The sequence below is a fragment of the Thalassophryne amazonica genome, chromosome 14 (assembly GCF_902500255.1).
Source record: "Thalassophryne amazonica chromosome 14, fThaAma1.1, whole genome shotgun sequence".
Lineage (NCBI taxonomy): Eukaryota > Metazoa > Chordata > Actinopteri > Batrachoidiformes > Batrachoididae > Thalassophryne > Thalassophryne amazonica.
In genome coordinates, this window is record NC_047116.1 from 65,965,300 (window position 1) to 65,981,680 (window position 16,381).

Here is a 16,381-nt window from a genome sequence, read left to right on the forward strand (position 1 = left end):
CAAAGACGTAATAGCTGCTGCAATCCAAGACTTTTATTTAACACCAACAAAAGGAAGAGTTGCTGCCACAACTCATGCTGAAGTCTGTTTTCTGTGACACTGTCAAAAAAACAAAACAAAAAAAAAAACAAACCACCGTCTCACACCCCGAGCGGCTTCCCCCCTCCCGCTCCCCAAACTCATGAACAGTTAACCCTCGCATGACAAAATGAACATTAACTCTGTGATCAACTTGTCCAAGTCCAGCACTTGCTCCAGAGCCTGTATTGTTGGTGTGAATAGTGATGCCGATGGCCCGACTGCGCTTATTTTATGACCACAATGCAGATGTCGTGCACGTGCAACACGTGCGCGAGGCATTCATAATACACCCGTAATACTGCCGTGATAATCGCAATGTGTCGGATCAGTTTCCTCACTACAAGTGTTATATAACCATGATTGTTCATCATATATTCGCTATATATTATTAATATATCCATAATTCATACTGGGACATTTGTCATTTTTGGCCATTTTTGTTGTGGATGACAACGAACGCCCGCAATTTGTGTACTCAATTCATGCGCAATTGAACCTCTCCCCAGTGGGAGAGGGCCCTAAGGAGAATTGAAGATGTTTCATCTGATATTAAGACAGACAGTTAGAGGCAAAAGGAGCAGAGTTTTACTTTTTTTCTTTAACCTGCAATGAGAGCACGGGACACCGCTCAGTTACTGATTTTTTTGAGATGAGTGGACAATGAAATGAATGTGAGTGAAGAGCTTATTGGCCTCCAGAGCCTTTAGGACCAAACAAGAGGAACAGAGTTATTTGTTTCTGTTTGCTCCGCCTTAGATAACATGAAATTACCATGGAATAAAGTCAATGGGATTATTACTGATGGCAAACCTGCCACGGCAGGTGAGCGAAGTGGATTATCAACACTAGTCTGCAACAAAGTCAGTGAAGAAGGAGGCAAAGCGATAAAACTCCACTGTATTATTCACCAATAAGTTCTCTGTGCCAAACATCTGACATATGATGATGTTATGAAACCGGTGATAACAGCAATTAATTATATTCACTCCAAAGCCCTGTGACACTGCCAGTTTCAACAGTTTCTATTCGACATCCAGGCTGAATATGGCAACGTCGTGTATCACAACAATGTAAGATGGCTCAGTCGGGGGTCTACACTGCAGCGCTTCTACTCTCTTTGGGAGGAAATCAGACAATTCTTGGCCAAAAAGGGACAACCGATGCCAGAACTGTCTGATCCTGTTTGGCTGTCTGATTTTGGATTTTTAGTTAACATAACACAACATCTGAACATGTTGAACATGAGCCTTCAGAGGCAAAATGCAGTCGTAAGCCAACTGTAATCAAAACCTTTGGGACCAAGCTGCAACTTTTCAAAAGGCACCTGTCACAAATACAGCCCAATACCACACATTTCCCATCGCTGCAGGAAATAATGACCGGTTTTCCACAGAACAATATCAGTGTGCAAATGAGGAGGTATGCAGCAGACATCTTATCTCTGGCTGAGGAGTTTCAACAGCACTTTCGGGATTTTGCCACTATTGAAAAGGAGATCATGCTTTTTTCCTCTCCTTTCTCCGTGGACCCCGATGATGTACCAGACCACCTGCAGCTGGAGCTCATCGAGCTGCAGTGTGACGCCGAGTGTCTCAGTCGGCACCAACAGCTCCCACTTGTGAACTTTTACCGCAAGCTGGATAAAGGCAGGTTCCAAGAGATTCGAACATTTGCAAAGAAAATGCTGAGCTTGTTTGGCTTGACATACTTGTCCAGAAGACATTCTCAATTATTAACATTAACAAAAACCGCCTGAGAACGAGACTAAGTGACGCTCACCTGCAAGATGTGAACCAATGTTTTTGAGCCAGACCTGGCCTATTTACTGTAGTTCAGATCTCAGCATCACCCATCACATTAGTGCAGGTAAGACAAGTTATTTTAGTCGTCTGAGGTGAATAAATTCTAAAATCTCATTGAATTTTTTTTGTGATTATCAAAACCACAGTCATGAATATACACTGAGTCATGTCATTTGTTTTTTTTTGTTTTTCAGTTGACAAATCAAAGCGGGTCCTGTAAACCCGACAAATTAAATATTAAAATCAAATTCGGGTGAGCAGCCTGTTTTTCCATTTCATATTTTAAAACGGAAATAATGATAAACACAGCCTTTTTGTTTTTGATATCTGATTCGAATCAAATAGCATATTTTAGTTTTTTGATTTTTGATGCTCAGTTGAAAACCAAAAGAATACAATGTGGCCCTCAGTGTTTTGTACTTCTGAATAAGACAACTGTTAGTGTTTTTTTCCTGTTCATGTTTTGTATTTCGAAGTTTGCAGTGAGAATTTATTAGTGAATGTAGTGTAATGTTTCAATTCAACCTAGAAATGTTTAATTTTCCTGACTGATTTTTTTTTTGTTGTTTTTGTTTTTGAGACAGAATTTTTCTTCATTTTATGTGGGCTTCAAATTTGAAAGGCAGAGTCATTATGGTTAAAAACTTCTTGATAATTATTTGTGTTCTGTGTGAAGAAATGAAAAGTATGCCATTTGCAATAAAAATTCCATAAAATAGTTCATATGCGTTTAATATTAATGGTTCAAAGAATGTAAGGCTGAATGGTCGGCCCCCACATTTTCACCTCGCCAAATCTGGCCCTCTTTGCAAAAAGTTTTGACACCTAGAGGTTAAAGTGGTTCAAACCCCTGCCAGACCACAAAATCCTGCAGGCCCTTGGGCAAAGTCCTTAATACCTCAGTTGCTCCCAGCGTGCAGTTAAGTGTCTTCCAAGGCAGCACTGTGACATCAGTATGTGAAGGTGTGTGTGAATGGGTGATGCAAGCCATCAACATAAAGCGCTTTGAGCTTCTGATTCACATGGAAAAAGCACTATATAAATGCAGTCCATTTACCATTTGTTTCATGTAATATGTCTTATTGTAATTGTGGAGGCATGCCCTAATATCAAGACATTTGACTATAAGACAAATTTGCATACAGTGGCAAAAAATATATCATACTGCATCGAATTGTATCGTATCATTTTTCTTGACAAATAAGTGTCCATAGATATTTGAGTAGAGGATGGCTGGTACCTGGTCCATGCCAGGCCGGGCCTTGTTGAACAGAGTCCTGGTCTCAATGTGCTCTGGTACCAGTCTGCATCCAACAACCGGGATCTCCGCCCAGCGGTGCAAGATCTTCAGAGATAAGTGTTCGTAGGATTCGACTGGTTCGTCTGGAACACGTAAAGCAAATGTGACTACACTGTTCTAAAAACATCAAAGGACAATTTGAGTAAAAGAGCGGCTAAGCTTGAGGAGTAAATGGTCAATGATATGTCTAAAAAAAGAAAACTATCATATATATATATATATATATATATATATTCTCTCATCAGAGTGCCCAGGGCTCTCCATGCGAAATTCTCCCTGAAGAGGGGGTGGGCCGATGCATAAGCATGGTCAATATCATGTACATCGGAATGTCAATGTCAATTAAATATCTAATTTCATCACAAATAAAAAATATATCACAAATAACTTACTTGATTGTGTAATTTTTTTGTCCTTTTCTCATTCATTCAATGTATTCCGTGTAATTTTATTTAATCTCAGGTAGGCGTTTAACCATCCATCCATCCATCCATTCATCCATCCATCCATTTTCTTCCGCTTTATCCGGAGTCGGGTCGCGGGGGCAGCAGCTCAAGCAAAGCCGCCCAGACCTCCCGATCCACACACACCTCCCCCAGCTCCTCTGGGGGAACCCCAAGATGTCCAGGGGGCATCTTTTCTGGATGCCCCCTGGACGCCTCGCTGGAGAGGTGTTCGGGGGACGTCCCATTGGGAGGAGGCCCCGGGGAAGACCCAGGACACGCTGGAGGGCGTTTAACCAACTTCTTTCAAAAAAGGGGGTGGGCTAATGCTTTGCCCTGGGCCCACTGAGTAAATATACACACACACATATATATATATATACATATATATATATATATATACATATATATATATATATATATGTGTGTGTGTGTGTGTAGCTGACCGTGTATGCGTGTGTGTTCACCTTGCACAGCCACAATAACTAAGCAATCAACAGCAAACTTGGTATGGTAACTGGGGGACACCAAGGGGGAGGTCACTACGCCCCTGAGGTTGAAAGTGTTGTATCTGGCCCCGCCATGCCTTGTGCAGTGACTTTTTGTTTTCACCAGATGGCGCAATTCTGTTTTCAGCCTGTAGTATTTTCTGTTGTGGACTAGATGGCGCACTTTATGTTGAGCTGCACACCCATTATCAGTTACAATTGATTACCTGAGAGACTATTTAAGAACTGTGATTTAGTTAATCCCTGGCCAGATACTACTGTGACTTCTATGTTTGTTTTCTGGGCACACCCCTAAGAGCAAAACAAACTGTTTTGCCAGTCTTCTTCCTCATCCACACTCCAGATGGAGGTCAGAGAATTTCTTCCTGACAGCTTCACCGCGACCTTGAACGCGCCCTGCAGCTTATGCTCAGGTAATACCGGCTTGAATACATTTACACAGACTGTATTCTCCTCGTGTCCAGAACCACGCCAGTACTGCCCCTGTACGGACCTGAACCCTGGTACTGGCTCTCTGCTCCACACGTCTCTGTTGGGACTCGTCAGCCCCCGGCTGGAGCGTGCCTGGGTCTAAAATGCCAGTTAAGTCTCCCTCTATCTCTGCCATTCATTTGCCATCCAGAACCATTTGTGGGTTGTGTACACTCCTGTGCAGCTTTAATGATGCAATGCTCGCTTGTTATTTCGCAACTGCCTTCATAGTACACTTCTGATAGCAGCCGTACATCTTACATCACTAATCTGCTGCACGAAGATGCACGCGCTTGGGCGACTGCGCTCTGGGAAAGCAAATCCCCGGTGTGTAATAACTTTTGACTCATGTTCAATCATCCCACTAAGGCGTACACTGTTGCACTCATATTCATCTGTGGTGGAAATCTGGTGGGAATCCGTAAAGTAGTTTTGAAGTAATCCTTCAAAGCCTATATGAATAGAAATCTTAATCCAGAATCCAGATCTAGATCTGGATCACCTCCAAAATTCACTGGAGTCTACCATGCCCTAATATCTATCTGTGGTGCAAATTTGGTGAGAATCTGTGGCGTACTTTTGAAGTAATGCTTCAAAGCCTCTATAAACTGAAACCTTAATCCAGAATCCGGAGCTGGATACGGATCAACTCCAAAATTCAGTGGAGTCTTCCATCCCCTAATATCCATCTGTGGTGAAACTTTTGTCAAAAGCTGTGCAGTAGTGTTGACATAATCCTGCTAACAGGCAGACAGACAGACAAATAAATAAATAAATGAACACTGTTGCTTTTATTACATCCTTGGTGGACGTAACAAACGAACAAAAAAACAAAACACTTTTCACACTGCACAGTAAATTCATCCCAATGTGAATGACAAGAGATGCAATCCAGTTCATAAACATTTAATGAAAAAAGGAAGTTTACATTTACAGTTTGTCTCAGGGTATTAATGTGTCTGACTGGAGCTTTGTGCTGCACAGATTAAGGCTCCTGTACTGACCTTGTACTGAACCGTGGTGTCTAAACACAAATATGAACCAAACCATGATTTTTGTGTATGTGTGTGTATATATGGGGATGCAAGATGTATGGGGCAGCATGATGGATTAGTGGTTAGCACTGTTGCTGCTCAGCAAGATGGTCATGAGTTTAATTTAACCCCTTAATGCCTGAATTTATATAGATGTATATAAAAAATGTTTTGTGTGTGTTTTTGCCTTTAAGTAGATGGTAAATAATGTTGAGATTATTAATTTCACTTTTGCACAAAAAAAAATAAATGAAAAAAATAGTAATTTTGGTATTTTGGTAATGACTTTATGTTATAATGTTATAATAATAATAATGGTATGTTGCAAATTTGCAACAACAGGCATACTGGTAAATTTGGTATGTTGCATATTTGAGTCAAATATTGTAGCATATATGCGACAATAGGCATTAAGGGGTTAATAATTGTGGCTTTTCTGTGTGGAGTTTGCATGTTTTCCCCATGTTTGCGTGGGTTTCCTCCGGGTGCTCTGGTGTCCTCTCACATTTAAAGACATGTGATGATGCAGGTTAGGTGAAATGGAAACTTTATAATTGTCTTGCAAAAGAGGTCTCGATCTCAATGGGACTAACCTGGTTAACTAAAGGTTTATATATATATCAGAGGCAATGCTCTAAGACTGCAAGGGAAGCTCAGCTTCGCCTAAAATGTCAAAAAATAAGTGATCAAATATATACTGTTGTGTGTATATGCCATTGACTAAATATGCGCTACAACGCGTTCAACTTTTGTTCAGAATCAGCTTCTTATCACTGGTAATGATGCGGCTTTCCTCTCACTCATTCCCGCAGCTTCACAGTGCTTTAAACAGTGTGGATGCTGAGCGTCCACAGAGTTCAATAGGGAAGCAAAGAGTGCAGCGAAACGAGATGAGTCATTGGATAAATGCTGGGCTTTGTCCCGCCCATCGGACGCTCAGCGTCTCTGGGGGTCTACGGGGCAGTGGGCTGGCCTCGGCTGAGACCCGAACGCTCAGCTTCTGCATGATGACTGGATGATCTGTCTGAGGCTGAATCCCTTTTTGATTGACAGCAAAATGAGCGAATCAGCAATCTTTTGGTGTAAACATCCGTGGGAGCATTTTTTAATTTTCATTCTGTTCTGAGTTGAACCGGAGACTTTCCTAATCCTCTTAGTGGCATTTTCTTTGTTAAAAACGACTAGCGACAAATCAAGCTTCTATTTCTGGTGTTTTTTTTTTGTAGCTGCTTGTGTTTGGAGACTGACTTCTATCACTCTTTCTAACTTCTATCGCAGTTTCTGTCCCTACAGAGCAGCGGGTGCTGCTGAGCTCCTCCACCGTCACAAAGCACTCAAAGGCGGACACACTTCACACTAGCCTCGCGCCAGTCCCGGATAGCGAGCTAGCTAGGTAGCAAGCTGCACATAATGGCAGACAATTTGAATGTTGTGGACCGGATTTTGGCGAAGCCATTTGATAGTCTTCCTTACGAAGAAAAACTTAAACAGCAGGGCCGATCAACTCCTCAGATTAATTTGGTGCAAAAGGTGGGCAAAAGTAACAGGTCTTTTCAGCTGTCCTGGTATGACAAAGTGAGCTGGCTGACTGGAAGTGCTGTAACAAATAAAATGTACTGTTGGCCATGCCTCTTGATGAAACCATCTCAGGGATGTGTTGTCTGGTCAAAAGTGGGTTTTGGGGATCTGTCCAACTTTGACAGGGCATACAAAAGGCATGAAAAAAGCAATGAACATGTGAGTGCATGTGCAAGGTTAAGTTGCCTGGGCAGAGTCAGGGTTGAGCATGCAATCAATGAAGGCGCTCGCATTCAAGTGGCAAAACATGATGAAGCAGTTAAACAAAACAGAGCTTTCCTAAAGCGCCTTATTGATGTGACTTCCTTGCTTGGCCGTCAGGAGCTGTCATTTAGGGGGCATGATGAGAGTGTTGAATCATCCAACAAGGGGAATTACAGGGAGTTTAATGAAACATTAGTTAAATATGACTCTGTCCTGGCCACACAATTCCAGTCATCAGCTGTGTTTTCAGGTATGTCCCATGCAATCCAAAATGACTTGATCTCTGCTCTTTCAGCCACTGTTTCTGATGAGATCAAGGATGAAATCCAGGCTGCTCCCTTTTTTGCATGGCAGGTGGATGAAACAACTGATATAGCTTGCCATGCTCAACTCTGTCATTGTTTGCTATGTGGATAGGGTAGCTAAAAATCAGGAGTGCTTTACTGGATTTTTTGATGTTTCTGGGGGAAGAGATGCTCAGTCTGTTTTTGAAGTCTTGAATGAGAACATGCAGGGCTACAGTTTCAGGGAGAAACTTGTGGCGCAAACCTATGATGGGGCTGCTGTCATGGCTTCAGCTCTCAATGGTTTGCAGGCCAAAGTTAAAGCAATAGCCCCCAGTGGAATGTTTGTGCATTGCTATGCACACAGACTGAAATCGGTTCTGTCTCAGGGGGCTAAATGCTTATCTGAGTGCAGAATATTTTTTGCATCACTCTCTGGATTTGCCACATTTTTCTCAAAATCCACAAAGAGGATGTCTTTTCTTGAGTCTGCAGGCTGCTCAAGGTTGCCCAGAAATGCTCCTACTCGATGGAATTTCACATCACGGATAGTGAGCACTGTGGCAAACAATTATGATGCCCTCCTGCAAACTTTTGAGATGATCATTGCAGATAAGTGCATGGATGATGACACATTAGACGGTGCCAAAGGCCTTCTGATGAAACTGGAGGATTTTGAGTTTGTGTTCATGTTGTACACATATGAACAAATCTTCTCTGAGACTGATGTGGTGTTTGACATTGTCCAGCAGAGAGCTATGGATGTTCTGTACTGCAAGAAAAGAATTGAGTCGCTTCTTGCTTTTGTCAAAGAGAAGAGGTCAGAGGGGGCTTTCCAAGCTGTTTATGCCAAAGCAGCAGATCTCACATCAGACCCACAAACTGAGCCCATGAGAAAACGCCATCTGTCACAACTACAGGATCCCAAGGAGCGCTACAGAAATCTGTACATGGCCATCCTAGATAATCTCACAGAGCAGCTATTTGGAAAGTCTGCGCTTCTTGGAATTGGTCAATCCAGGGAAATTTGATGAGATGAGACAAGTGTTTCCAGAGGAGGCATTTCAGAGTGTCCTGAAAAGTTTTGGCCAGTTCTCTGATTCAGGGAGACTGAGGTCTGAACTTCAAGTCCTATATTCAAACCAGGACTTGCAGGGCAACAGGGGAAATCTATGTGATTTCTTGCTGTTTCTGAAAGACATGGAGTTGGACAGTGCAATGCCTCAGGTGTACAAACTATTGTCATTAGTGGCAATGATTGGAGCTACATCTGCAGGTGTAGAGAGGAGCTTCTCCTGTTAAAAGTGGCTCAACTCTTACACCTGCAACACCATGGGCCAAGGCCGTTTAAGCAGCCTAGCTCTGCTGGCCATTGAGAGGACACTAGTCAAGTCCCTGGAAAAGACGCCTTGTTGGTACGACAGGGTCACAGATCATTTTCTTGAAAAGGAACGGAGGGTAGAATTTACATATAAATAAACCGACACATTTTATGATGTAGGCTGAAACTGAGCTTCCCCTCCTTGAAAGACCAGCATCCACCACTGATATATATATATATATATATAAGTACGATATCTCGGCGACGTGGTGGAGGTGTCATCCTGCTTTTATCCAGGGTAAAGTGCAGATGATCGATGACAGCTGTCATAGTTGATGAATGACAGCTGTCACCTCGGCTGTTCCTGTACAGCGGCAGCGCCCCCTCGTGCCTGAAGCCCGCACTTCAGGCAGGGCACCCTCTGGTGGTGGGCCAGCAGTACCTCCTCTTCTGGCGGCCCACACAACAGGACCCCCCCCTCAACGGGCGCCTCCTGGTGCCCGACCAGGCTTGTCCGGGTGGCGACGGTAAAAATCGACCAGGAGGGCCGGGTCCAGGATGAAGCTCCTCTTCACCCAGGAGTGTTCTTCGGGTCCATACCCCTCCCAGTCCACCAAATATTGGAAGCCCCGGCCCATTCGACGGACATCCAAGAGCCGGCGTACTGTCCAAGCTGGCTCCCCGTCGATGATACGGGCAGGAGGCGGCGCCGGACCGGGTGTACAGAGGGGTGAGGTGTGATGCGGTTTCAACCGAGACACATGAAAGACTGGATGGATCCGCAGTGAGGCCGGGAGTTGGAGCCTCACTGCGGCGGGACTGAGGACCTTGAGGATCCGGAAGGGCCCTATGTAGCGGTCCTTTAGTTTGGGGGAAGCCACCTGGAGGGGTATGTCCCGTGTGGATAGCCATACCTCCTGCCCGGGCTGATATGCGGGAGCCGGGGACCGTCGACGGTCTGCATGGGACTTTGTCCTCGTCCGGGCCCTCAACAAGGCCGAACGGGCAGTGCGCCACACCCGACGGCATCTTCGCAGGTGGGCCTGGACCGAGGGTACACTGACCTCTCCCTCCACCACAGGAAACAAAGGGGGCTGGTACCCCAGACACACCTCGAACGGGGAGAGGCCGGTGGCAGAGGACACTTGGCTGTTATGCGCGTACTCGATCCAGGCCAGGTGTTCACTCCAAGCCGTCGGGTGTGCGGATGTAGTACATCGCAGGGCCTGCTCCAGCTCTTGATTAGCCCGTTCAGCCTGTCCGTTGGTCTGAGGGTAATACCCAGACGAGAGGCTCACGGTGGCCCCCAGTTCCCAGCAGAAACTTCTCCAAACCTGCGAGGAAAACTGGGGACCGCGATCCGAGACGATGTCTGTTGGTATCCCATGCAGACGGACGACATGGTGGACCAGGAGATCCGCTGTCTCCTGGGCCGACGGGAGCTTCGGGAGGGCCACGAAGTGGGCCGCCTTGGAGAAACGGTCCACTATCGTGAGGATGGTGGTGTGCCCCCGGGACGGCGGGAGGCCCGTGACGAAATCCAGACTAATGTGAGACCAGGGGCGATGAGGCACAGGAAGCGGCTGAAGGAGTCCCTGTGCCTTTTGGTGGTCCGCCTTGCCCCTGGCGCAGGTGGTGCAGGCCTGGATGTAAGCCCGGACGTCAGCCTCCAGGGATGCCCACCAGAAGCACTGCCGGACCACTGCCACGGTCCTACGCACCCCCGGGTGGCAGGAGAGCTTGGACCCGTGACAGAAGTCCAAGACGGCAGCCCTGGCTTCTGGTGGGACGTATAGTCTGTTCTTCGGCCCTGTTCCGGGATCCGGGCTCCGTGCCAGGGCCTCCCGGACGGTCTTCTCCACGTCCCAGGTAAGGGTAGCCACGATAGTGGACTCCGGTACGATGGGTTCCGGTGGATCCGACAGCTCGGTCTTGACTTCATGTTCATGCACCCGGGACAAGGCATCCGACCTCTGGTTTTTGGTCCCGGGGCGGTAGGTGATTCGGAAGTCAAAACGGCCGAAGAACAGTGACCAGCGGGCTTGCCTGGGGTTCAGTCGCTTGGCGGTCCTGATATATTCCAGGTTCCGGTGGTCAGTAAAAACCGTGAAAGGCACTGACGCCCCCTCCAGCAGGTGTCTCCACTCCTCAAGAGCCTCTTTCACCGCAAGGAGCTCTCGATTGCCCACGTCATAGTTCCGCTCTGCTGGGGTCAACCTGCGGGAGAAATAGGCACACGGGTGAAGAACCTTATCGGTCTCTCTGCTCTGGGATAGCACGGCTCCTATCCCTGAGTCAGAGGCGTCCACTTCAACCACAAACCGGCGACTGGGATCGGGCTGCACCAAGACGGGTGCAGTCGAGAAGCGCTGTTTCAACTCCCTGAACGCGGCATTGCACCGATCCGACCAGGTGAAGGGGACTTTTGGTGAGGTCAGGGCTGTCAGGGGGCTAACTACCTGACTATACCCCTTAATGAACCTCCTGTAAAAATTTGCGAAGCCGAGGAACTGTTGCAGCTTCCTACGGCTCATAGGTTGGGGCCAGTCTCTCACCGCTGCGACCTTGGCCGGATCCGGGGTGACGGAGTTGGAGGAGATGATAAACCCCAGGAAGGACAAAGAGGTGCGGTGAAACTCACACTTCTCACCCTTCACAAACAGCCGGTTCTCTAACAACCACTGCAGGACCTGACGTACATGACGTACATGGGTCTCAGGGTCCGGAGAAAAAATGAGTATATCGTCCAGATATACGAAGACGAATTGGTGCAGGAAGTCCCGCAAGACGTCATTTACCAAAGCTTGGAACGTCGCGGGGGCGTTAGTGAGGCCGAACGGCATGACCAGGTACTCAAAATGACCTAACGGGGTGTTGAATGCCGTCTTCCATTCGTTTCCCTTCCGGACCCGAACTAGGTGATATGCATTCCTAAGATCCAGCTTTGTGAATATTTTGGCTCCATGCAGGGGGGTGAACACCGAATCCAACAAAGGCAACGGGTATCGGTTGCGAACCGTGATCTCGTTCAGCCCCCGGTAATCAATGCATGGACGAAGACTGCCATCTTTCTTGCCCACAAAAAAGAAACCTGCTCCCATCAGGGAGGTGGCGTTACGGATCAGCCCGGCAGCCAAGGAGTCCCGAATGTAGGTCTCCATCGATTCGCGCTCAGGTCGGGAGAGGTTGTACAGCCTGCTGGACGGGAACTCCATGCCTGGCATCAAATCAATGGCACAATCGTACGGACGGTGCGGGGGAAGGGTGAGTGCCCGATCCTTGCTGAAAACGTCAGCAAGATCGTGGTACTCAACCGGCACTGCCGACATATTGGGGGGAACTTTGACCTGCTCCTTAGCCTGGGAACCGGGAGGGACCGAGGATCCCAAACACACCCGATGGCAGGTCTCGCTCCACTGTACCACCACCCCGGACGGCCAATCAATCCGGGGATTGTGTTTTAGCATCCACGGGAAGCCCAAAATCACGCGGGAGGTAGAAGGAGTCACAAAAAACTCGATCTCCTCCCGATGATTCCCAGACACCACCAGAGTTACAGGTGGTGTCTTGTGCATGATTAAAGGGAGAAGGGTGCCATCTAGTGCCCGCACCTGCAATGGCGAAGGAAGCGCCACCAGAGGGAGCCCTAACTCCCTTGCCCATCTGCTGTCTAGCAGATTCCCTTCGGACCCCGTGTCCACCAGTGCTGGGGCTTGAAGGGTATTGTGACTGGGAGTCGTGTGGCGATATGTGCGTGTCCCACGTGAATGTTATGACCCCCCCTTAGCCCAGTCTCTAAGGGCGGGTGTTGTCGTTTTGGCCGTTTGGGGCAGTTTTTCTGTATGTGCTCTTTTGAGCTGCAGAGAAAACACTCCCCGTGGACCAGCCTCCTCATTCTGTCAGCTGTTCTCATTTTGGCCCTGTGTGTTTCCCTAGCAACGTCAGCAGGGGGAGCTGTTGCCCCACGGAGCGCTGCGGCTGTGGAGCGTGGGGAGGGCGGAACCTTTTTGAACCCGGAAGGGAGAGGGATGGCGCGTGCCCGGCCACGTCCTTCGCCTCGCTCCCGACGGCGTTCCTCCAACCGACTGTCTAACCGTATAACGAGATTGATAAGCCCATCTAAATCCCGCGGTTCTTCCTTAGCTACCAGGTGCTCCTTCAGGACCGACGACAGTCCGTTTACGAAGGCGGCGCGGAGCGCAACGTTATTCCAGCCGGACCTCGCAGCCGCAATGCGGAAGTCGACTGCATATTCAGATGCGCGCCGGCGCCCCTGTCGCATTGACAGCAGCACTGTTGAAGCGGTCTCTCCTCTGTTAGGGTGATCAAACACTGTTCTGAACTCCCTCACAAACCCAGTATATGTATGAAGGAGCCGTGAATTTTGCTCCCAAAGCGCCGTAGCCCAAGCGCGTGCCCCTCCTCGAAGCAGATTAATTACATAAGCTACTTTACTAGCATCAGACGCGTACATGACGGGACGTTGTGCAAAAACGAGCGAACACTGCATGAGAAAGTCCGCGCACGTCTCCACACAACCTCCGTACGGCTCTGGGGGGCTTATGTATGCTTCAGGGGATGGTGGGAGGGGTTGTTGAACGACCACTGGAACATTCATATCCTGCAGGAGGAGGAGCTGCAGCAGCGCCCTGAGCGCTCGCTGCCACCTGTGCGGAGAGAGCCTCCACCCTGCGGTTCAGGAGGATGTTTTGCTCGGTCATCTGATCCAACCGAGCCGTAAAGGCAGTGAGGATGTGCTGCAACTCACTAATCACGCCTCCTGCAGACGCCTGTGCACCCTGCTCTCCCATTGGTCGTTCAATTGCTGGGTGACGCCCCTCGGAGTCCATGACGCTGGCCGTGATATCCTGTTGGGAAAGTGTAGTGACACGGACCCACAACAGGGGGCGTAAATGAACGGACAATAGAGGAAGTTAAATGTGAACACTTTACTGTCGTGAATGACACAACCACACACAGCAGATTATAGAATAAATACAAGTCAATGAATAAAGGTGTCGTGTGGGCAGGCTCGACGATAGGAGACGTCCGTCTGGAGATGAACCGGAACCACACGATTTCCACCGCCACCGAACCCGAAGGATACTGGAGCCGCCAGGTCCCGAAGTCCCCAGGTGGCCACCGTCTCAGCGTGTCTGATCTGGTACTGCTGGCGGAGAGCAAAGACAGTCAAGTGTGGGTGTGTGTACACCCCGTAACAATAACGGTGGGAATTCCACCTCCACCTCTAACACACACTCGTGCAGCGTCTGAGTACCACTTATCTGGTGGGAAGTAGAACGAAACAGTCGCGACCCACGCCGGTCCTCTGGGTAGACAGCTGCAACAAAGTAGCTCTTGCAATCAATCAATATAGTATGCAGGCAGAGAAAGTTACCTCTCAAAGAAGTACGATATCTCGGCGACGTGGGGGAGGTGTCATCCTGCTTTTATCCAGGGTAAAGTGCAGATGATCGGTGACAGCTGTCATAGTTGATGAATGACAGCTGTCACCTCGGCTGTTCCTGTACAGCGGCAGCGCCCCCTCGTGCCTGAAGCCCGCACTTCAGGCAGGGCGCCCTCTGGTGGTGGGCCAGCAGTACCTCCTCTTCTGGCGGCCCACACAACAGAATCACCGGCCTCGGAGGATGTTCATTCAGTTGTTTAATTTTGTAGAAAAAAGCAGATTACAGACATGACACAAAACTAAAGTCATTTCAAATGGCAACTTTCTGGCTTTAAGAAACACTATAAGAAATCAAGAAAAAAAAATTGTGGCAGTCAGTAACGGTTATTTTTTTAGACCAAGCAGGGGGAAAAAAATATGGACTCACTCAATTCTGAGGAATAAATTATGGAATCACCAAGTAAATTTTCATCCCCAAAACTAACACCTGCATCAAATCAGATCTGCTCGTTAGTCTGCATCTAAAAAGCAGTGATCACACCTTGGAGAGCTATTGCACCAAGTGGACTGACATGAATCATGGCTCCAACACGAGAGATGTCAATTGAAACAAAGGAGAGGATTATCAAACTTTTAAAAGAGGGTAAATCATCACGCAATGTTGCAAAAGATGTTGGTTGTTCACAGTCAGCTGTGTCTAAACTCTGGACCAAATACAAACAACATGGGAAGGTTGTTAAAGGCAAACATACTGGCAGACCAAGGAAGACATCAAAGCATCAAGACAGAAAACTTAAAGCAATATGTCTCAAAAATCGAAAATGCACAACAAAACAAATGAGGAACGAATGGGAGGAAACTGGAGTCAACGTCTGTGACCGAACTGTAAGAAACCGCCTAAAGGAAATGGGATATACATACAGAAAAGCTAAACGAAAGCCATCATTAACACCTAAACAGAAAAAAACAAGGTTACAATGGGCTAAGGAAAAGCACTCGTGGACTGTGGATGACTGGATGAAAGTCATATTCAGTGATGAATCTTGAATCTGCATTGGGCAAGGTGATGATGCTGGAACTTTTGTTTGGTGCCGTTCCAATGAGATTTATAAAGATGACTGCCTGAAGAGAACATGTAAATTTCCACAGTCATTGATGATATGGGGCTGCACGTCAGGTAAAGGCACTGGGGAGATGGCTGTCATTACATTATCAATAAATGCACAAGTTTACGTTGATATTTTGGACACTTTTCTTATCCCATCAATTGAAAGGATGTTTGGGGATGATGAAATCATTTTTCAAGATGATAATGCATCTTGCCATGGAGCAAAAACTGTGAAAACATTCTTTGCAAAAAGACACATAGGGTCAATGTCACGGCCTGCAAATAGTCCGGATCTTAATCTAATTGAAAATCTTTGGTGGAAGTTGAAGAAAATGGTCCATGACAAGGCTCCAACCTGCAAAGCTGATCTGGCAACAGCAATCAGAGAAAGTTGGAGCCAGATTGATGAAGAGTACTGTTTGTCACTCAAGTCCATGCCTCAGAGACTGCAAGCTGTTATAAAAGCCAGAGGTGGTGCAACAAAATATTAGTGATGTGTTGGAGCGTTCTTTTGTTTTTCATGATTCCATAATTTTTTCCTCAGAACTGAGTGATTCCATATTTTTTTCCCTCTGCTTGGTCTAAAAATGTAATCGTTACTGACTGCCACAATTATTTTTCCTGATTTCTTATAGTGTTTCTTAAAGCCAGAAAGTTGCCATTTGAAATGACTTTAGTTTTGTGTCATGTCTGTGATCTGCTTTTTTTCTACAATATTAAACAACTGAATGAACATCCTCCGAGGCCGGTGATTCCATAATTTTTGTCAGGGGTTGTACATATGAAGATGAAACAAGGGTGGACATGCCAATGCTCCCAAACACACAGCCAAGGAAATT

The 16,381-nt window shown here is 47.0% G+C and overlaps 1 protein-coding gene across 1 annotated transcript in view; it reads right to left on the reverse strand.

Moving 5' to 3' along the window:
- Positions 1–16,381, reverse strand: part of fer1l6 (fer-1 like family member 6) — a 656,531-nt gene that overhangs the window by 107,939 nt on the left and 532,211 nt on the right. Inside the window, exon 38 of the mRNA XM_034186126.1 lies at positions 3,124–3,266. Coding sequence (XP_034042017.1) covers positions 3,124–3,266 — 143 coding nt within the window. The remainder of the gene's footprint in view (positions 1–3,123; positions 3,267–16,381) is intronic.